Source organism: Rhizopus microsporus (assembly GCF_002708625.1).
Source record: "Rhizopus microsporus ATCC 52813 unplaced genomic scaffold scaffold_12, whole genome shotgun sequence".
NCBI lineage: Eukaryota > Fungi > Mucoromycota > Mucoromycetes > Mucorales > Rhizopodaceae > Rhizopus > Rhizopus microsporus.
Window position 1 is genome coordinate 518742 of NW_019671927.1, and position 21497 is coordinate 540238.

The 21497-nt window shown below is 37.0% G+C and overlaps 11 protein-coding genes across 11 annotated transcripts; 5 read left to right on the top strand and 6 right to left on the bottom strand.

The window, feature by feature from the left end:
• Window positions 1-1124: 1124 nt before the first annotated feature.
• On the top strand, window positions 1125-2031 carry RHIMIDRAFT_244869 (uncharacterized protein; the record flags this gene model as incomplete). The annotated part of the gene is made up of 2 exons (XM_023610117.1): window positions 1125-1615; window positions 1671-2031. 2 exons carry the CDS (start codon window positions 1125-1127, stop codon window positions 2029-2031), a joined length of 852 nt encoding a protein of 283 aa, XP_023464717.1.
• Window positions 2032-2841: 810 nt separating this feature from the next.
• Window positions 2842-4242, top strand: RHIMIDRAFT_239165 (uncharacterized protein; the record flags this gene model as incomplete). Its single annotated transcript, XM_023609117.1, has 5 exons — window positions 2842-2892; window positions 2944-3228; window positions 3290-3387; window positions 3436-3607; window positions 3661-4242. The coding sequence occupies 5 exons, from the start codon at window positions 2842-2844 to the stop codon at window positions 4240-4242; spliced, it is 1188 nt and encodes a 395-aa protein (XP_023464718.1).
• Window positions 4243-5850: 1608 nt separating this feature from the next.
• RHIMIDRAFT_239166 (uncharacterized protein) lies at window positions 5851-6145 on the top strand (the record flags this gene model as incomplete). Its single annotated transcript, XM_023609118.1, has 2 exons — window positions 5851-5952; window positions 6005-6145. 2 exons carry the CDS (start codon window positions 5851-5853, stop codon window positions 6143-6145), a joined length of 243 nt encoding a protein of 80 aa, XP_023464719.1.
• A 32-nt stretch (window positions 6146-6177) lies between these two features.
• On the bottom strand, window positions 6178-7610 carry RHIMIDRAFT_244871 (DUF1682-domain-containing protein; the record flags this gene model as incomplete). The annotated part of the gene is made up of 7 exons (XM_023610118.1): window positions 6178-6396; window positions 6455-6766; window positions 6822-6923; window positions 6974-7060; window positions 7116-7372; window positions 7433-7459; window positions 7520-7610. 7 exons carry the CDS (start codon window positions 7608-7610, stop codon window positions 6178-6180), a joined length of 1095 nt encoding a protein of 364 aa, XP_023464720.1.
• A 68-nt stretch (window positions 7611-7678) lies between these two features.
• Window positions 7679-9472, bottom strand: RHIMIDRAFT_217031 (succinyl-CoA ligase beta-chain). Its single transcript, XM_023607318.1, has 6 exons — window positions 9352-9472; window positions 9146-9299; window positions 8989-9088; window positions 8504-8934; window positions 8283-8444; window positions 7679-8222 (listed from the first exon to the last, which is right to left on the bottom strand). Exons 1-6 carry the CDS (start codon window positions 9400-9402, stop codon window positions 7804-7806), a joined length of 1317 nt encoding a protein of 438 aa, XP_023464721.1. The 5' UTR covers window positions 9403-9472; the 3' UTR covers window positions 7679-7803.
• A 59-nt stretch (window positions 9473-9531) lies between these two features.
• RHIMIDRAFT_28771 (uncharacterized protein) lies at window positions 9532-10080 on the bottom strand. Its single transcript, XM_023613498.1, has one exon. The coding sequence runs from the start codon at window positions 9940-9942 to the stop codon at window positions 9625-9627; it is 318 nt and encodes a 105-aa protein (XP_023464722.1). The 5' UTR covers window positions 9943-10080; the 3' UTR covers window positions 9532-9624.
• A 1538-nt stretch (window positions 10081-11618) lies between these two features.
• Window positions 11619-13642, bottom strand: RHIMIDRAFT_258701 (bifunctional 6-phosphofructo-2-kinase/fructose-2,6-bisphosphate 2-phosphatase). The gene is made up of 8 exons (XM_023611354.1): window positions 13376-13642; window positions 13281-13328; window positions 12876-13231; window positions 12569-12824; window positions 12164-12519; window positions 11992-12109; window positions 11784-11940; window positions 11619-11733 (listed from the first exon to the last, which is right to left on the bottom strand). The coding sequence occupies exons 1-8, from the start codon at window positions 13620-13622 to the stop codon at window positions 11646-11648; spliced, it is 1626 nt and encodes a 541-aa protein (XP_023464723.1). The 5' UTR covers window positions 13623-13642; the 3' UTR covers window positions 11619-11645.
• Window positions 13643-14197: 555 nt separating this feature from the next.
• RHIMIDRAFT_228323 (general substrate transporter) lies at window positions 14198-16035 on the top strand. Its single transcript, XM_023607614.1, has 2 exons — window positions 14198-14302; window positions 14356-16035. The coding sequence occupies exons 1-2, from the start codon at window positions 14216-14218 to the stop codon at window positions 15925-15927; spliced, it is 1659 nt and encodes a 552-aa protein (XP_023464724.1). The 5' UTR covers window positions 14198-14215; the 3' UTR covers window positions 15928-16035.
• Window positions 16033-17045, bottom strand: RHIMIDRAFT_258704 (ribonuclease H-like protein). Its single transcript, XM_023611355.1, has 7 exons — window positions 16953-17045; window positions 16820-16903; window positions 16712-16763; window positions 16622-16647; window positions 16354-16546; window positions 16273-16306; window positions 16033-16207 (listed from the first exon to the last, which is right to left on the bottom strand). The coding sequence occupies exons 1-7, from the start codon at window positions 17022-17024 to the stop codon at window positions 16102-16104; spliced, it is 567 nt and encodes a 188-aa protein (XP_023464725.1). The 5' UTR covers window positions 17025-17045; the 3' UTR covers window positions 16033-16101.
• Window positions 17046-17052: 7 nt separating this feature from the next.
• RHIMIDRAFT_298429 (uncharacterized protein) lies at window positions 17053-17771 on the bottom strand (the record flags this gene model as incomplete). Its single annotated transcript, XM_023614300.1, has 3 exons — window positions 17053-17288; window positions 17351-17362; window positions 17405-17771. 3 exons carry the CDS (start codon window positions 17769-17771, stop codon window positions 17086-17088), a joined length of 582 nt encoding a protein of 193 aa, XP_023464726.1. The 3' UTR covers window positions 17053-17085.
• Window positions 17772-20841: 3070 nt separating this feature from the next.
• RHIMIDRAFT_239172 (uncharacterized protein) lies at window positions 20842-21480 on the top strand (the record flags this gene model as incomplete). The annotated part of the gene is made up of 3 exons (XM_023609119.1): window positions 20842-21041; window positions 21087-21152; window positions 21201-21480. 3 exons carry the CDS (start codon window positions 20842-20844, stop codon window positions 21478-21480), a joined length of 546 nt encoding a protein of 181 aa, XP_023464727.1.
• Window positions 21481-21497: the final 17 nt, after the last annotated feature.

Genomic DNA, 21497 nt, shown 5'->3' on the forward strand with positions numbered 1-21497 from the left:
TTTTTTTTAGAAGAAGCTGATTCTGGTTTTTAACTCCAATATTTATGATACCTGCTTGAGAAATTGCACTTAAAATTGTAAATGTAATCCTCTTCTCGGTTGGTACGGTGCTTTTTGTAGGTGTGCCTTTTAATGAACGGCCATGATTTCTTTGAGTATGTAAATTGAAACCTGCTTCATCAATGAAAACACAATCCTTGGAAAAATCCATGTCTGCTACACTCTTATATTGCTCAATAATTGCTTTTCGCAATGCTATTACTCTGTCGGAATTTCTAGCTGCTGGTATCTTTTCAAGCTTTTTTAAAGTAATATTATGTTTATGTACCAAATGTCTGTGAATGGTAGAAGTAGAGATTTTCAAACCCTCAAATTTCTCACAAAGTTTTAACTTTAACTCATCTAATATAGCAGTAGTATTCTTTTTGATATAGTCAACTAGAAATTTAGAATGCTCCTCAGTTAACTTAGTATCTTCCACGAGGTTTAGAATAAGATCCTAGAAGTCGTCTCTCAGAATCATTATTATAAGTTTAAACATAATTCTGGACAGTGCGTACATTAATCCCAGTAACTAAAGCTGCAGCTTTTGTCGTGAATCCTTCTTCGATTACTAAGTCGAAGAGTTTCTCAGCTTGTTTAGGAATATAATTTCTGTAAGAACCTCTCGTTTTAACATTCAAAGCCGTATGTCTTTTTTTCAACGACATTGACTCTGCGAAAAGGAAAGCATCTCCAAAGAAATCTTCATCCTCTTCCTCTGGTAAATCTACGTATGCTCTACTTGTGAAGATCGAACTCTCAGACATATTTTTAACGCCTTATCAGAAAAGGCTTCTCCTTACTTCTGTGGCGATAGTTTAACAGTCAAACAGTGCAAGTCTTTAGCAAAGCATATCTTTCAACAAAAGATAAACATCAAGTCTACCTGGTCATCCACTGTTGATCGAAATGAGCGACATGAAACCGTTGTCAATGGCTTTCTTACTTTCTGGTCAGCGTACGATGCTTCCAGTGATGCTGATATACCAATTGAAGCTAATCTGTATGCCAAGCCTCAATGCCACATGAAATGGTTACACTTTATACAGCAAGAAATGCAGAAAAAGAAGTTCATTCAAGTAATGAAACTTGAAGACAAAACATCAAGCAGTTATGTCCACCGAAAGTTACAAGAGCTTCCTTTTGTCAAGAAGCTGAACACAAGCAAGCACAGATCATTAAAAGAAAACATTTTGGCCGCTATCAATTCCAACAAGGCCTTGGAAATAACAAGCAAGCATAGAAATATTGATAGAAAAGATATTGATGCTGTTCAAGCCTTTATCAAAACAGTACAAGCAAAAATTCAAGACAAGACCTTCATGCATCTCAAATACACTGACCCTCGAGGATCAAGATATTTTTCTTTACTTCCCCTGTCCAAGATTGAATCCAAGAGTATCCAGATTAATACTCAATCTTTTTGGAGACTTGCCAAGCAATGTGACAACAAGATCAAACCAGTTCAAAAGGATGATAATGACTTTACTTTATGGTACTTTAATGTCTTTGATTTTTCAAAAATAGGCTACAAGATATTTGAAAGCTTGACTTCACGTTCAAAGAAGTTTGCGTACGTATGCTTACATGGCTTTTATTTTTGAACTAAACAAATGTCGTCATTGTAGAAATGTGATCACTACTGATGGTTATGCTGTATCCTTTATGTTTAAAAAAACTGTCGCTATCCAAGATGAACCTAGAAGTGAACCAAAGACATCCAAGGATTTTGCTGATATCGTTGACGACGCAGAAATTTGGGCTGTTGATCTTGGTATATCAGCTACCTTTACTGCAGTAGGCTCTACAGAGCATGAACGTATCCGAACAACAATAACAAGAAATATGGCACATGAAGTACAATTGGCGCTAAAAACCAAACCCCAAACAAAAGCAAACATGTACCTCTACCTCCTGCTGAGCTCCCTTCCTCCTCTCAATGGAAGCGGATCATTGCATTTGGAAATGGTTCTTTTGGTTCAAGTATAAAAGGAAAACGAGCTGCACCTACTAGACGCATTACTGAAGTAATCAGACGAAAATGCAAACAATCTAATGAGGGACCTGATTTGTTTATGTTGGCGAGTATTTAACGAGTCAGATCTGTAACAAGTGTAAAATGAAAGAAATGAATGATTTCTCTGTTTCTGGATCAAAGCAAAGAGTACACTCTGTCTTCAAGTGTAAATCTTGTGGCACGGTTTGGAATCGCGATGTGAACAGTGCATTAAATATGTATAATATCTTTGTTTACAAATCAAAACACGACAATGGGAGTCCTCCCCCTTCAAAAATCCTTCAAAAGACTAACGGTGCTCCTGGATTTAATGCGCTGCCTATAACGGCAGTGCATTCCTTAACGCCTCGGTAAGTATAAAGCGAATAATAAATTATTTTTTATTCATTAGTCTACTAGTTAGAATCTGTCGACTTAACAGAAGAAACGGAGCCTGACGCACATAAAAGGGTGTCTCTAGTAAAAATGGAGCGCACGTAGCATTACTCTACAGCATACGACAACAGCAGGCCCGAGATCTTTCGACCAAGATAAACTCATTTATTTAACTTTACTATCATTTTATTTTCGCTGCTAACACTATTTTGTCTTGTGCATAGACGATATATGCTATCATAAAGACCTATGTCCTCTAAAACAAAGGGTACAGCCCATGCTTAATTTGTATTCCAGCAGACTGTCTGAAATCAGCTACGCACTTTTTGTACAACAACAAAGTTCAATGCGTAAAATAAAAATAGAACAATATTTTTTTTGTCCTTCTTTTCATTTTCATACAAGCCATGGATAAAACTTCAGAAGCATCGACTGTAAAAAGACTATGGAATTTATTGGTATAAATAATAGACTATAAAAGTCAGGACTTGGTCTCATACTATGTTTAGGCAAAAAGAGTTACAGAGTCAAAATATACTATCGCTTACTGCACTTTACTCACCTTATCAACTATTACATGTATCATTCTTGAAGCGATCATTGTCAATGCAGATTTAGAAATATACAGCGATCTACAACGTGTGGACCCAAATATTACCACTTATCCTTCTACATCCATTCACCTTGCCAGCACAGACACTGATACTGTGGCGTTGGGCTTAAGAAGGCTTAAAAATGAAAATGTTTTTTTTATTTTGGTTTCGTTGTTTCAGCTTGTTTTGGGCTTGGATGCTGTAATAAGATCATATCATAGCTCTTTCTTTGCTTATACTTATTACTCTCTCTTTTGATTAGGTGTTAAGGCAGAGTGTGATTCAACTGATAGCACATACAACAAATCAATTCTTGTCAACTGTATTTGCTTCTATTCAAGTTTTAGAAACATCCGAAAAGTAAGACAATTGTGCCTTAAAGACTCCATATCTTACACATTACTTTAGAAACCAGATTGTGAACCAAAACATTTTAGATGCGATTGCCAACGCTACCGGAATACTCACAAGGATTCGTCTTTATTTCTTGATCGCGCTGCGGAACGGAATCGGATTGGTCGTAGTCATGGCACTGTTCTCCTTCATCTTTGTCTATTTATCTTATCAGCTGTTTAAACAGGTAAATAACCGGGATCTATACTAGGTTTGATTGAATAATCCTTTTGTCTTTAGTTTGGTTGGAATACCTATAAAAGAATAGGCGCTGACATTCAACAACAAGAACGATTTAGACTAGCACAAATCTTCTTTATGTTTTTAAAACTAGACGCCTTCTTCCAACTTGTACTTTGCATATTCTATACCGTCGTCATGTCTCAGGAACAATATTTTGCACTATGGAGTATTGATCGAAAGAAATTCGTGGGCTACATCATACACATTGCCCTTACTGCCTTGTTGATACCCGCTTTACTTGTGGCAAGATACGGTGTCATTGCAGAGAATAGGACTGTCATGGTTGCATTCCAAGTTACGCAAATCATTGTCATAATGGATTTCGTTCTTGTCCTCGTCGATAGTGCTGGCACTTGGGTATTTTGGATCCTTGCTGTCTGCGTTGCCATCGCCTTATGCGTGGTTACCATTGTCATTTCGTTTCTTGTGGCTAAAAATTTTGATAAGGGACTCAAGCCATACATGCAAAGACTGTTTGATTCAAATGAGGAAAATGACAAGCAGGATAAAGGAAACCTGCTTAGGAATGAAGAATGGCTCATTGATGATGAAGACGATTATACCCCATCTCATAAATAACATTTCCCCCTTTAATACCGTATATAAAGTAAGCAGTGCGTTAGTCACATATCTTCATAAAGGCCCATGCCTTTTTGTTATTTGTTGAATTTCAGGATTATGCTCAGAGAACGGATACGAAGTCTAATCATGAATACCACAGGAAACAGAAAGAGCTGTGTACATTCCTGCGGAGTTCTCGAGTGGCTGTAGGATGATGGAGCATTTGGCAGTTTACAGTGTTTCCACTTTGAATTCAGATGATGGAACGAAAAATATATACAGGCAGGAGAAAATTAGTTTTCAGATAAGAAAAAGTATATAACTTACCTGCATCGTGGTTTACTCTATCAATATCCACCCTAGGCAAGATCGTTGCATCGTCGGGCAGCATAGAGCAAACTTTTTTTGAGGAAGAGGCTTCAGTATACGTTGAAGAGCGCTTGGGGGTTTGCCTCTAAAATCTTGAAGAACGACCAAGTGTTTGTCGATAACTCTCCATGGTTGCTTTGAAATTCAAAGCAGCTACTAAATCCCTATTACATTGATTCTGGACTCCAAGCACTCTTGATTTGTGCATCTAAGAAAAGGAGTTAAGAGCCCGTGACACAAGACTATAGGCTAACGTACTCGTCTAAATGGCCGTGGATTAGGGCTTTTGCAAACTTTTCTAATTCTTCATCTTTACGGGTGAAATAAAGGGAAGATATCTTGTGTTCATTGATCGAATAAACGGAAAAACCATGTTTCTTCAACATTCTTCGTATACCCTTGCCACGGATTGGTTCATAGATCTCACACTATCGTCTTTTAATTTATGGCAGTGGCGTGCGATACTGATTGAATTCAAGGGGTTTTTAGTAAGCTGCAACTTCATTTTGAACCGCCTATTCTTTGCCACGATGCTTTCAGAATGATCGATTACTCATTTGTCTAAAAAACATATCCTTCTATCTGAAAAGAAAATTGAATTCATCCAAAAAAGATAATCTAAAAATCTGAAAACTGAAATAGTGGCACACTTTCTTGTTGAACTCTTTTATACAAAAACGAATGTTTAATCTCAGGTAACCACCTTTAAATAATCCTGCTAATTCCTTTACTGTTTTCTTCTTTGTTTTGTTCAGCCTTTAGCGACAAAAATAAAATAATCATAGATTTTAAATAGTTGTCTTCGAAAAGTCAGTAACAACTGATTATTTGTCTATCCTGAAAACTAAATAAAATAAAGATATTCGTTTTAAAAGAACAAATTCAAGTTTTATCTATTTCAATATAAAATCGAGAGAGAGAGAGAAAGCGAAGGGCATAACAACAATCCTATTAACTCATAGCGTATCTGCCTGAAAAGTTGGTTTAACCTTAAAATTTTTTTTGAAATTTGCTTGTAGTGCGCCACTTCATGTTCATTGATTATCCAATTTGTACTTTAGGGTCTTATGAATCCTTTAATCGTGTAGCTCATTCAAATTGGTATCTTAGTATTCGATCTTACGCACAGAGAGCTTTGCTCAATCTCATTACGACCCAATCAACATGATGGTTGTGTGCTTATTGCGGGCATTTAAAAATAAACCCACCATCTTTGGACACCCCAGCTCTCTTTTCTTCCACACAAACGTTTGAGCAATGGCTAATGAATTTAAAGTACTCGTTTACATGACGGCCATTCTTGGCACTGGATACGGTCTCATGAAGTATACCGTGCCTGACGAAGAGCAAATTAAAAAGGTTTATACAATTACCGTATGACAGGATAAAGACACACTCAAACCCATCTTAGCGTTTGGATCCAGTACTGCGTAGAGAATACGATCAAATCAAGGCGACCAATCGTGAAAAAGGGCAACAAATGATGGACTTGATGCGTGAAGCTGCCGAAAGTGACAAGCCAGCATGGGAAATTGTCAACCAAAGAAAATAAAGTATACGTATACCCTTGCTATGCTCTATTTATTAGACCTTTCGTTTCTTTTGCTGCTTCTTCAGTTGACGCAGACGTTCCTTTTCCTCCCATTTACGTTGCTCAGCTGGGCTCATCTTTTTGATTCTTTCCTCTTCAGCGCGTTTAGCCTCTGCTTTCTTACGAGCTGCCTCTTCTGCCTTATCAGCTGCTAATCGTTTGGCGTACTCCTTACGCAGACTTTCGCGGTTCTTGTTGACTTGGTTTCTAATCTACAATTCGATCAGCATATACTTTGCATATGTTTTTAGACACAGATGATAAACTTACATCACTTGTCAACTTTAACTCGTTCAACACGTCCGGAAGTTCACAGGCAAGCTCGACAAGAGGATCAAGAGTGTTGCTGTTGGACATTGAAAAAGAAAGCGAAATCGTCAAGGCCTCATCATTCTCGTATCGGTATGGTACATCTGCAGGCAAACTTGAGATAACTAAATATTCGAGACGATCGGATGCATCGGAAATGAGTTTTCCTACACTGGTAGTGGATAGTATCAAATCAGCCAGCTTTTGTGATTCTGTATAAACTGCCAATGATTCGGGAATAGCTTTGCTTGATCCAAGCTTGGCAACACGGTTCTACAATAAATATAAGTCATCTTTTTCTCTGCCTCTGGTTTTGTTTTTTCTTTACCAAATCAAATCGCTTCTTGCTTAATTCAGCTGATTCGCTCTTCTTGATGACGGCAAATACAAATTTTTCAGGCAATGCTTTATCAAGCACCATTGACAATGTCTAATGTTTTTCTGTCAGTTTTTTTTGTGTATCACAAAGAGTTAACATACCACACGATCATTCACAGGCTTTGTTTGTCCAACCATTGAAAGTACTTGTGTCGTGAAATAGGTCAGCATATCATTTCTAGGCTTCAACTAGATATTGCTGCCAAATTAAGCATTGTACTTTTTAATATGTGATATACCTTACCTTGAGCCACCAATGACCAAATTGTACATGGCGTCTGCCAGAGACATATAAAAGATAATCAGCAGGTCCATCCTTCATCAGCACTGATTTACCATCACCTACAAGGGCAAATTGAGACTGAAGATACTCAAGTTGGCCTCCTAACCATATCTTGGCTCTTTTCAAGTTGGCTGATTTTCCTTGATACCAAGCAGCCGCGTATAAGAGAAAGGTGATGACAAGAATAATTTCCATCACAAAGTCATGGATGGTGAATGCTACATGTTTTGTTCATCAGACTTCATTTCATAAATTATAAAAGCCATTTAAATACTCACGTCGAATCATGACACTGTCAGAAGGAACTGTGTATATAAATGATGAGCATTAGATTACACACACATTTTGTATTATATAGTTTTTACCTTCCATCGGCTTCTTTTCTGCCGTGTTTTCTCCTTCTGCGACAACATAGGATAGCAAGGTTGTCAAAGTTACTATTAACAAGTTTGACATGGTTTAAAGAAGAAGAGAAAAAAAAAAAAAGAAATAGGAAAAACCCACAGATGTGATGACAATGAGCGGTCATTAAAAAGAAAGAGTACATATCCCCACTTAAAGAGAAAGAGGAAAGATTCTTTTATGTAGTTAACAAAAATAAGAAAATATATATAAAATATAAATAAGATGAGGTAGAAAGGGAGATTCTTTAAGCAAACTTGACATCAATGCCTGCTTCTCTGGCTAATGTGACAATTTGTGAGAACTTGACAGCCTTTTGGGCAGCAGTGTCTAAATCTTCAACAGCAAAGATACGAAGACCAGATTCAGCAATCAACTTTTTGGCTTCATCGACCTTTGTACCACGGAGACGGACGATCAAGGGAATCTTGAGATCCAAGTCCTTGGCAGCAGAAATGATACCTTCAGCGATAACATCACAACGCATGATACCACCAAAAATATTGACGAATGCAGATGAAACATGAGGATCAGAGGTAATGATTTCAAAAGCAGCCTTGACAGCTTCAGGGGTAGCAGCACCACCGACATCCAAGAAGTTGGCGGGCTTACCACCGTGAAGTTGAATGATATCCATGGTAGCCATAGCAAGACCAGCACCATTGACTATGCTTTGTTTTAGTCTCTCTACACACACACACACACACACACACACACACAAATTACCTAAACAACCAATGCTACCATCCAAACCGATGTAGTTCAAGTTGTACTTAGCAGCAGCAATTTCACGAGAATCTTCTTGAGTGAAATCACGGAGAGAAAAGACATCTTGTTGTCTGAAGCTGGCGTTATCGTCAAAGTTCAATTTGGCATCCATACAGAGAACTATATATAACGCGTTACCTTCTTTTTTCTCACGCTTTTTATTTTATTTCACCGCTTACCTTGGTGATCGCTGGATTCTGACAAAGGATTGATTTCGACTTGAGTGGCATCCTTTTCGTTGAAGAGCTTGAAGAGGTTTACAAAAGTGTCAGCAGCTTGTTCTTGACCTTGAGGAGTGAAACCCATCTTCTTGGCGAGACCCAAAGCGGCTTCCTTAGTAAGACCAACCTTGTTATCAACAGGGAGAGTGATGATAGCATCAGGGTTTTGAGCAGCAACAGTTTCGATATCGACACCACCTTGAGCAGAGGCAACGATAACGGGACCAGCAGACTTACGGTCCAATAAGATGGCAAAGTAATATTCATTACGAGCATACTTACGTTCACAGATGTAGACAGCGTTACAGGGCTTTCCTTCAGCACCGGTCTGCTTCGTGATCAATCTGTGACCAAGCATGTTTTCAGCAAGCTCTCTAGCTTCTTCGGGTCTATAAAATTGATAAGCCGCGTTTCAATTGAAAAATTTTTACACAACAACTTACGTATTGAAAGTCTTTACACCACCCTTATAACCATTGTCAAAGGTACCTTTACCACGACCACCAGCAAGGACTTGAGCCTTGATGACAAGATCGTCGGATCCTACCCAATATGTCAGCTTTCTTGTTTGTTTTAATAAAATGGTTTTCTTTTCTTTACCGAGTTTCTTTGCAATATCATAAGCCTCTTCAGGTGTCTTTGCAACTTCACCCTTGGGAGCGTTAATACCGTATTCTCTCAAAAGCTTAACAGACAAGTATTCGTGGATGTTAAGGAAACGCTTTTGTTGATGTTGAACGGGTTTACGAGCGACCTGATTATAAAAAAGTTAGCATCATCCATTGCTTCCAAAATGTTGGAATTACCAAAGAGGCACGCTGGGCGAAAGAGCTAGCAGCACGCAAGGATTTGAACATGTTAAAGATGAAGGGGGAAGGGAGATTGAGAACTTGTGAAAAAAGAAATCTTAAAAAAATTCACCCCTTCTCTCTCTCTTTCTCTCTCTTTCTTTCTTTCTCTCTTGGCCTATAATTTTTTTGGAACTCATCGACCAAACAAAAAGCGGGTAACAGCGGAAAACAAGACACTTTCGACGTCACAAGCCCGGGATGTCCCGTTGTCTTCACTTTATAAAAGAACTATTGTAAAAAAAATTTTACAGGCGCAAGTATATTATACATACTGTTGTGTTTATAGAAAAGAATAAGTACACATACACACATAGATATGGCTTGGATGACTGAAATAGACTTGTTGTGTCCATGACCAGACGATAAGTTACACGTGATAGGCAGTAATGCACACATTGACAAAAAAACGTTACTAAGACAAAAATATCGGAGTATACTTTGCGGCAATAGAGAGAGAAAGCGTAATGGATGTGCTTGTATGACACTAGAATCTATTTGAAAGGCACATGTTAATGAAAGGAAGGAGTAGTTGATAATAAGAGACATTGTAATCAATTTGTCGAATGATGTCTATTTACTTTAGATCAAATAGTGCACTCTACTGCGCTGTGTACAATGTAAATCAATACAACTAATCATCTTTCCCAGCCAAGGACAAGTGCCCCTGAAAATTTTAGATTATTTCTCACTAATTTTTGGAGTCAGAGAGGTTTCTAATCATAGCTTATTGCTACAAGCATTAAGAAAACCCTCTTTTTTATACATGATAAAGTATAATGAGTCGAGTGTAAAAAATGACTACCTCTTGTTGATGAACCAAGTCGTATCTACATATCGTTTGTCAGCTTTATCTCTCATAAAGATACAAAAGCTTTACAATGTCCATTCTTGAACAAAACCATCTATTACTTTGCTATTAAGTTATATTCCTTTCTTTGATTTGACAATAAAAAGTATATCACGCTTTATATATCCTGAGACAGCAAGACTGCAATGATCCATTCTGTAGATACATTCATCATTCATCCTATCGTGCCTCATCGCTTTTTACCGTCTTTATATATATGAATATACAAAAGCGCCACTCAAGAATTTATACAAGTAAAACATACAGTCAGTTTCAAACAGTTTGAGTCTGTTTATGTTTAAAAAGTCTGGAATTAAAGCAAGTTTGTCATGTCAGAACATGTTACATTTCTCCCGTTTGGGGGTTTCGAAGGATGTTTTGTAGTTCAATAAAAAGAGAGACAATCATGAAGCTGATCTTCACTGTAGGGTGTCCAATTTGTCATTATAGTTTTTTATATGAAAATCTAGGAGGGACAAAAGGACTCAAAAATGCATAAATATATGCATACACATGTACATCTTTAACTTGCTTTAATTTACATTCCATTAACTGATAAAGAAACAATGATAGGTTTCACACATACAAAGCAAATGGGATATCAAGTGAAACGACTTTCCCGGGCTTATCCTTAAAGATAACAAGATCATCTGATCATAAAAATAAAGTAGATCGTTTACAGTATCTATCTGCAATATTAGCTTCGTATCACTCAAAAAAAAAATAGGAGAATAGTCAACAAGAACACAAAAATAGCCTCATTAATAACCTTGGCGTACACATCTGTGTGGTTTCTGATATTCATTTGGATCAGTTTAACTACTTTTGTAGAGAAACAAATAACAATTAAAACAATAATAGAACAAATCAGATAGAGTTAAATAACATGGTATTAATTTACACATGACCAAAGATGTAAATTAAGGGAGAAGTTCATATTTGAAAAAAAAAAAAAAAAAAAGAAGCTATATCTATGCAATGTCTGCTTCTTTGTATTAAAGTGGCGTACGGTTTTTGGTATAAAACAATTTAAAGGAGAAAATGCTTGGTTGTGTTTAAAAGTACCTGAAAGAGACACACATGCGCACAATGTTATAGATTACGTAAACAATACAATAGAAAATAGCTACAATATTCAATGTTTGTTATAGTTTGAGATTGAACAAATAAGAATGCTTCTAAAGTATGATTGGTACCGTACGAATACTGTTTACGGAAAGTGCATTGACATTGACATAGACGTCATGACATGGTGTGTAGTACATGACGACGTAGTCTTTACGTCTTTTTTTATTTTTTTTATTTGTTAAATAAGAATCATTGACATCATGTATAATGGACGACTTTTATTAATGCAGAATATAGAAAAAAAGAGAAAAAGAAAGGAAAAAAAGATGCAAGGTTAAAATTCTACAAATGAATCTGTTTCTTCGACATACTGCCATTTTTTCAATTCGGTACCGTATGGCTTCGGTCTAAGCTCATAGACGCTAACTAAATGTAAGTAACTATCACACCATTTGTAATCATCTTCACTTACGTATGAATGGGAACCATCATATGAGGCATTTCTTCTCTTGTCCAATCCAACAAGTAGCCCAAGAGGATACGCATGACAACTCGATGTGTGATGATCAGACATGACTGAGTCATTCTTTCTAGTTCAATGATCATAGGCTGAAGACGATGGATAACATCTATATAACAATTGAGTATGTGTATGATCTGTATATGTTATACTACTATACCAATATAAGATTCTCCACCCATTCCGGGATATCGATAGAATAGTTTATTTGCCTGTCTTGCCCTGTACTCTTCTGGATATTTTTGTTGTATTTCTTCGTAAGTCATGCCTTCACATATCTAAAAATATATTCTTTCAATTGATCGCTCGTACGTGCTTTGTTTTCTGTTTACCCCTGAATTGATCTCATTCAAGAATCGAATATGCTTTATATCATAATCATCTGGATCCAATGTCTCTGCAGTCTGCATGGATCGCTTGAGCATACTCGTCCACACCATAAACTGTGAATTACAAAATTCGGCTGTCTTGGCTAATGCCTTTGCACTATCATACTTGTCTTCATCCGCTTCTAGATCATTTGCCTTTGCTGCAAGTTCACATGCAAATCTGATACGCTGTGTCTGAACAAACTTGGCCAACGCCTTTGCAAATTTTCTGCCCTTAGCTGACAGTGGCGCATCTCCGCCGATCTTGCCCGTGACATTATCCTCACTTTCACCATGGCGAGTCAAAAAGATTTGTCGCTCTATATAGACGGCTTAGTACTTGATTCTACCTTTGATTTGCCTGGTTACCATTGAGATTAAAGTTCATAAGATAAAATATGCATTGTCCGGAAAGATAGCCCGAGATATGATGAGCAATAACCTTTTTGCCCACATTGATTAATTTACAAAATTGAATATCATGTTCTTCTTCCCACTCGCCCACGGGTTCGTATGCCTTTTCGTAATTAGCAACTCGGGACCTAAAGTCAGCCAGCGCTTCCACAGGGTCCTTATTCTTGTAATCAGGGCCCGAAAGTTTCAAACGAAAATTACGTTCGAGCATCTAATAAATGAGTGTTGGTATAAAAAGTTTTTCCTAGTATCTATAAATTACAGATTGATCTGTGCAGATCGATTCAATCAACAACACTCTGATCTCTGGCTCCTTTTCCAGTCTGTCAATCAGTAGCTTTCGCCTTGCCAGTGTCGAGTTGGTCGCATCATGAATAGCGACTCGACCGCCTTCCTTGAGCCAACCGATCAATTGCTCGAGTACGCTCATCGCAATTTCATCACGCATACGCTTGTTGTCTTGATTGTTGGGATCAAAAAATCTGGCAGATTGATCGGATGTGTCACAGACACGGCGCATGTTGCCAACATTAAACACTCTGGTCTCGTATTGAAGCCAGTTGAGATATCGCCGAAGTTTTTTTACTAAATAACTCTTTCCTCGAGCAGGCAATCCCACTTTAAGAATAAGTAAATTTATATTGTTTTTTGCTATCATTGTATTTACCCATAATCACAACCAATTTGCTATCCAGCTGCTTTTCGGTTTTTAATTCTATTAAAGATAAGCAACATATCTTTCAAATGAGAAAAATAAATTACTTGGCGTAGTAATCGTATGAACAGCTCCGGGTACGTCTAAACCTATAGAATGTCTATTTCTGTATGCATTATCATCGACATTCAATCTTAGCCAATTCGAAACAGCAGATGCAATATTATTATCTTGTTGTTGTTGTTCTTGAGGTGGTGAATTAGAAGGAGAAGCTAATAGAGGTAACACGCGTCTTGAGATGGTATCGTCTTCTAAATCTTGTTCTTTGCTTACAACTGGTAACGTTTTTTTCATAGAGTAAACAAAAAAAAAATGTACAGAAAAAGTCAGACAGCTTAGAAACCAATCTGCCAATGAAATCAATAACTCACTTTTTTGGTTTAGTTTTGATTTTAGTCTCTATTTTTTTTTTTTTTCTGTTTAACACAAAATAACAACAAGATGAATCTATCTGGTTCACATGGAAACGGAACTAATTTGTGTGTGTGTATATATATTTTTCTTCTTTTTTAAACTTCTCCATTGATTGTGATCTAATGACAAGATATCAAAAAATGCACTAGTGATTTATATGACGTTATACGATCCAATGAGATCTATTCCCAGACTTGTTCCCAGAAAAACTATTTTTTATTCCGTTCGACTAAATTTTTTGTATAACTCAGTGATTCAAAAAAAAAAAAACTTCTTAAACCCTATGACGCTAAAATGGATTTAGACAAATAAAGTTTAAATAAAAGGTACATGTTAAACCGAACTCCGATATGCACACTTTTTTGTGGGTTGCATACACATCAAAGATATAAATACCCCTCCACTTTTTTACTTTGTCTCTTTACGCTTCTTTTTTTTTTTTCTTTCTTGTTTTTATTTATTGATCTGATAATATGGGATTCGTCTTAAAAGGAGCAGCTCTTTTTAGAGCCTCAACACTATTAGCTGCCATCGGTTTCTTACTCTTTGGTTATGATCAAGTATGTTTTTTATACAATATTATATGCGCATTTTACTTATTTTTTTTGTATAGGGTGTCATGTCTGGTGTCGTAGCCAATGATCTCTTCCTTAATACAATGGGTAATCCTGATTCCGCTTTGGTCGGTGCCATTGTCGCCTTGTACGAAATCGGTTGTATGTTTGGTGCTTTATCCACTGGCCGCATTGGTGATTGGTTAGGTCGTAGAAAGACAATCCGTTTGGGTTGTTTGATTCTTTGTATTGGTGCCATCTTACAAACCGCTGCTGTCAATGCAGGTATGATGATTGTTGCTCGTATCATCACTGGTGTTGGCAATGGTATGAACACAGCAACTATTCCTGTCTACCAAGCTGAATTATCTCCTCCCAAGTCCAGAGGTTCTCATGTCGCCTTTGAAGCATCCTTGTTGACAATCGGTGTTGCTGTTGCCTATTGGCTCGAATATGGTCTTTACTTTGTCCAAGGTGAATTTGCCTGGCGATTCCCTCTTGCTTTCCAAATGGTCTTCGCCATCATCTTGGGTCTTGCTTCTTTTATTCTTCCTGAATCACCTCGTTGGTTACAAGCTCACGGCCATGAAGAAGAATGTAAGAAAGTGTTGGCTCGTCTCTGGTCAGACTGTGATACGACTCATCCTCGTTGTATTGCCGAATGGGAAGAAATTCGTGACGGTATTGAACTCGAACGTCGTGAAGGTATCTCATCCTATGTCGAATTGTTCAAGAAGGGCAAAATGAACAACCGTTATCGTGTGTTGCTGGGTATGGGTGGTCAATTGATTCAACAGTTTGGTGGTATTAACGTCATCAGTTACTACTTGGCCGATGTCTTCAAGCAAGCAGGTATGAGCACTGAAAAGGCTATGCTCATGGCCGGTGTCGATTCCTTTGTGTACTTTGCAGGTGCTGTCACCCCCATCTTCACCATCGAACGTCTCGGTCGTCGTTGGCTCATGTATGCTGGTCTGATTGGTCAAGCCATCACACTGCTTATTGTCGGTGGTGGTGAATACATTGTCCAAAGAGATCAAGCACTCTATGGCACCTTGAACGGACCCGCTTCCAAGGCTGTCATTGCCTTTGTCATGCTTTACACCTTTGTCTTTGGTGCTGCCTGGTTAGGTCTCGCCTGGTTGTATCCCTCCGAAATTTTCTCGACTGGTCTTCGTGCAAAGGGTAACTCCATGTCAACAGCTGCCAACTGGTTGGGTAACTTTGTTGTGGCCATGATTGCCCCTGTTTTGTTTGAATACGCCAAGTACTGGACCTTCCTCATGTTTGGTATCCTCAACGTGATCTTTTTGATTCCTATTTACTTCTTCTATCCCGAAACTATGGGCAAGTCATTGGAAGAAATCGAAGTCTTGTTTGCTACCGAAGATCTTCAAGAAGATGCCAAATCGATTGCTTCTCACATTGGTTCTGTTTCCTTGTACGAAAAGACACACGGAGATGCTGAGTCAGGCCGCGGTTCTCGACCTCAGTCCCGTCGTTTCCCAAGTAACTTCTCTGGTCGTCAAAGTGTCATGAGTGCCAATAAGGCAAATGATAAACCCGCTGTGGACTCCGAAGCTGCCCATGTGAAGAATGATTATGATGAAAAGGGACCCAACTATAAATAATAAGGCAGTGCCTTTTTAATTGTTACTATTATTTATTATTATTATTATAGTTGTGTATATATATATTTTAATGCTATATTCAAATAAAAAAAAAAACAAGACAGACCCTTTTAATCTATTTCTTTATTCAGATAAGGTTTCAATGTATGTAGTACCAACATTTATATTTATGTATTATTTGAACACATGCTGACGATAGTACTTTAATTCTTCAATACTTTCAATAATATCATCCAATGCTCTATGAGATCCCTTTTTGTTTACTTGAATACTTGGATACCTATTTTTCGAAAAAAAATTTTTTAGCACTGTTTTTTAGTGCCATTATAAAATGTCCGATTTTACCATCGTTTGGCTAATTCCTTGATTGTGCTCACATCTGATGCAGAGTCAATGTTACAGACTGTACGACAATAATGAACTTACCAACAATTCGATAGTGCAGGTAATCAATAACCCTTGGCATCTCTTTATAAAGAAACCGTTTATCTTCATGAACTGAATTACCTGCCAAAGGGGCTACTCCCTTGGGTAAATGCTGTTCCAAGAACTGAACGATTTGATCTTGTGCTTGGTTCGTTGTCAATGTTGATTCGAGTACTTGCTGAGTTAGACCAGACTATAGAAGGTCGCACAGCGTCCCGCGCGAGCGCAACTTAAATACTCCACCCCCGCATTTTTATGTTTTATTTACCTTGCCATGATGTTCAATGCACCAGTCTATTTTTATACATTTGTGTGAATGAGAATTCAAAAAAGATGAATAATAATTTTTTAAACGTACCATTCATGTTGTCCATTACTTCTTTAGGTTGATGAATAATCAATTCCGGTCCCTGTTGAATCATGTCATTTTCCCTTGTCTTTCCTACTCTTTTTTTTGTTTTTATACTTTGGCTACAATGTTTAAGTCGCCATCAGTAATCAACACTGCAATCTCAATCAAGTGATCTTTGCTAATGTCAAGACCAGTCATCTTAAAAAAATGAGAGCTGATATTTATATAACATAAATGCTTTTCTTACTTCACAGTCTATCCAAACTAAAGGGTTCTTAATCATGTTGAGAGCGCGCTTGGCAACAAAAGAAATTGACATGCAAAAAAAAAGAGGATTGCCATGCCATATAAAAGTCACACTTTGTATCCTATTTCGCTACTTAAGGTAATTTAAAATTTAGAATTAAACGGTACGAATTTTCTCTATAAGAGCGATAAGCAGCAAGAATATTGACCATCTTGGTTGTTAGATAATCTTGAGACGTAGAAGAATGTTCTGTAGGAACAATTCTGTTTTCAGCAGCAATGTTAATAATATCAACCTGAATAACCGAGCCTACTTGCTCAAACGATACAATATTTTCTTGTAAAATACAAGTCAGTTTTAGCATATGTCATTACAAATACATACACCCCGCAACCCACCCTTAAAAGGAACTATTCCAGAATGTAAACGTTTGAACAGATACATATGCTTACATGCAATGTTATTGTACCTGGAATCGTTACAAGTGTAGTTTGTCATTTCATTTTCCATTACAGTGATTCCGTGCTGAAGTTTTATATTGCTGAACAACTGGGTTAGATGACCTCCAAGTGTAATAATATCAGGAATACGCTCCATATTGATTTGATCAACTTTTATTTGCCTTGTCCTTCTTTTTCTTTCCTCAGAACCCATCCTACCAACGTTTAACACCAACCTTTGAATATTTTGGAGATAATCCTCTTCAGTATCACTCACTGATATGAATATCAATCTGTCTACTCTTCTGTCTTGCTTTCTTTTTAAATATGCCGTTTTCAATTGATTATACCAGCTTTCGATGTGGTTGTTCGTCTCCATATTAGTATAAATAGCTGACTGATATGTTCTTGTCCAACACTTGAAATTGCCATTGTTGAAGTATGAAATGCATAGATAATAAATTAGCTGTGTTGTACTATCCACGCTACTATTCAGTGCTTAAATATAACATCTAGAGTTGAACCTAATGTTATTATAAGACCTGCTACACCTTAATCAAATGTTGCCAACTCGGTTTAAATACCTCAGCTTTTTAATACATAAATATAGACTGTGCTATCATCTCTTTTCTCTTTGCTTTATTCCGAATAAAGATACACACACTCTCATCATACTTTTACTTTATCTGATGCTATTCCAAAGCTAAATGCAACACTCTCAGCTTGAATCAAGGAAGGTCGGTAGCAACGAAGGAATCGTGAATTATTTGTACTCTATTTCGATGCAACACGAGAGATAAAGCGTTTTGCTGTTCGCTCCAAATCACCAAAAGTTACTAATTAATATACTGCATTATCTAGCATCTTTAATTTTATGAAGGCTTATAGGCACCGTGAAAACAAGGACCAAAATTATAGCAATAGAAAGCAGGTTGAGGATTATATTGTTAGGATTCACCGATCTCAAAGAGCCGTTTAAATTAACCCATGTTTCAGCCAGAGAATACAGCAAAAATATCCGAGCAGTATACAGACAAGAAGTTGTAAATCGGGTTCGGCCGCTTCAATAGCGTATGGTGATTCGTCTCTTGGAGGAACATGTCGGCACATACTCCTGTTCTGGTTAAAGTAATAATTAGCTTCTTATATTGACGAAAATGTATACAGAACACACTAACGCTATGTTATTTTAGGCTGTACAAAGAACTATAGCAATGAAAGTGATTGTAATTCCTGTTGATGAGTTTAATGCTTCCCAAAAATGTTGCTATTGCCTTACGCAGCTGAAAAAAAGTTTAGACTTACTGGGTTCAGTCAACTTCCTTATGAGCCGCGCTCTACAAAAAAATGTCTCGATGAAGAAGATTACTTCTTATGTAGATCTGATGTTTGCCTAGAAAGCGCTCCTCCAGGTAACTTGAGATAGAATTGATTATTGATTTTAAACTTGGAACGTATTCTCTTTCATTTTAGAACATGTTTTGTCAACTTATCCATTGAAGTTGTGCCTTTAGTGTTCGGTGGGTGGTTTGATTAACATGGTAAGAATGAAACAAGCTTCTTTTGTGTTCTTTTTTGACAAGTATTAATTAGGTTATAAATTTTTGAGTACTGGACGTAATATAAGCAGTTTGTGAATTTAAGTTAAATTAACTAAAATGAAAATGTTTAAAGCACCTCTACAGCATACCAAAGCTGTATAATTTACATGGGGCAATAGTCACTTCATATTCTACTAAAATGTGTACACTTCAAATTACCATTACTCAAAAGAGTTTAATATCCTTATCCTGTACTTTAGATGTGAGAGTATCGTATCCGAACATATTTCACGCTTATTGAAACTAAGGATATTACCCTTACAATAACAGAAACTAGTGCATAAAACCAGGAAACCCTTAATTAAGCCATTTTACCTCAGAACAACTGCTAGACCTACGTCAACTATAACCCCACAGTAAACTTAAAGTAGAAATAAGAGCTACTCTTTATCAATAAAAAGGTTAACTCAGTCTTACTGCATCTTGTTATCACTTACTGCTTTTAATATGAACACAGAGAGGTCATTTGGTTTTAAATTTTACACAAATTTCTGAAAAAGGCGATCAAAGGATGTATAGAAAAGCATAACAAAGACAATAATAATAACAGCTCTTATATTCCTTTGAAAATGAGTAGGCGTATTTAATTAAAATTGAATAATCAATAGCATATTTTAGGTTTCAAGGTACGGCAAAGTATAACTGTGTATACGCATTTGAGCGAAGATGAAAAACAAGTAGAATTTGGTGGGCGCACTGATGCAATTGAATTTTACAAGTAATGTTCTATTATAAATATGACACAGATAAGCTAAGAAAGAAGCTACATAATTTGCAGCAAGCAAAATATAGCGAATTCTTTTCCCCAATAACCAAAGTCAAGCTGAAGGACTCCGGTACCGCAGCTACGCATTCAGAGCTATACATTTGATATTTCAAGTCATCATTACAAGATATTGAAAACTACAGTCTTGATAATGGCAATCGATTCTCTCTATTGCCAATTGCATCACACCAAATAGGCAATTCTTCTGCTCTAAAATCAAATAGATGCTAAGGTAGACGAGTATAGGACAAGCAAAGTGTACAGTAGCTGTGATAATGAGGTACAAAATTGTTATGAGCCAGCGAACTCAATGACATGCTATCACAGATACAGGATCAACCATAGATATCTATTTTTTTTTTATATGTAGAGTCTAAATCCTAGACAAGTCTGTTTGGGGACAGATAAGAAAATCATGTGCAAGAATAGCGAGTGTGTCGAAAGAAGAGCTTCAGGTATTTCCAAAGGAATTTAGAATGTTGAAATGTTTACAGATGATGAAATATACCAGCAGCAGAGCATTTACTCATTGAAGGTATGCAGTTACTGTTCAGTTGGTAATTGTGTGCGACTACGTCCAGTCTTTGTTTTTTATATGTACGAATAATTTAATACAGTTTCGATAGATCCGGAATCAAGACATGAATGCAGCAAGGAATACTCGATCAATTTTAACAAACTATATTTCATCTAACTATGATATTCAATCAAGGCCAGAATCGCTTCAAAGAGGCACAAGAAATGTGGAGGGCTTCTACGACAAGCCATTTAATCTTTTTAACTAGGCCTACTAATGTAGTAAGTGGAAAAACAAAAAAAAGCAATGTAACTAATGTAGTTTTTAGGGCGTGCATCTAAAATTAATCTAACAATGACCATCATATACAAGACATAGGGTATCAAGCATGACCCCCTTTTTTTCATTCTTGAGGTTTGCCAAGGTCTGCAGCTTTCGGAGACACAATTTTATCTTTCTTGTCATTTTATCTCTCTCTTTTTGCACGCCCAGAAAAAAGTCTTGGATATTTTTTTCTTCTTCTTCTTCTTTATAATAATTTCAGGAACTATAGAACAATAATAACATGTCAACACCACTTCTCTCAAACGAAACAGCACAGACAATCGGCGCAGCTGCAACATCTATTGCTAATGACGCTCGATTCTCCTTTTTACAAAAGTTTCGCGAGGAACGTCTATCGAATCTTCGACCTCTTGGCGATTTCTTTGATAAGAATAGAATGAGCTTTACTACCTCATTTCACACCATCAGTCAACGATGGAAGTAAGTGATACATTTTATGATTGACAACTTGTTAATTCTTTACAGTTACAACTTGCAATACTTTTCTGCTAATTACTTATTAATTGTCCTCGCCTTGAGCATCTATGCCATGTAAGCTTTTTATTTGTTTATCGTTATTGTTTTCTTATATTATTATAGTATCACCAGTTGGTGGCTTCTTTTCACCATTGGTTTTATTGCTGGTGGCTTCTATGTGATCTCACGCTTAGATGGACCTGTGACGATCGGAAACACGGTTTTATCACCTTCATCACTTTATGGTTTCTATGCCGGTGTCTCGATCATCTTGTTACTATTCTCAGGTGCAACAGGTGCCATCTTCTGGATTATTGGTGCCGCAGCTATCCTCATTCTCGGTCATGCGGCCATTATTGAACCAGGACTTGAAGGTGAATTCTCTGCAGATGGACAAGTATAAAAGGAACTTTATTCAAA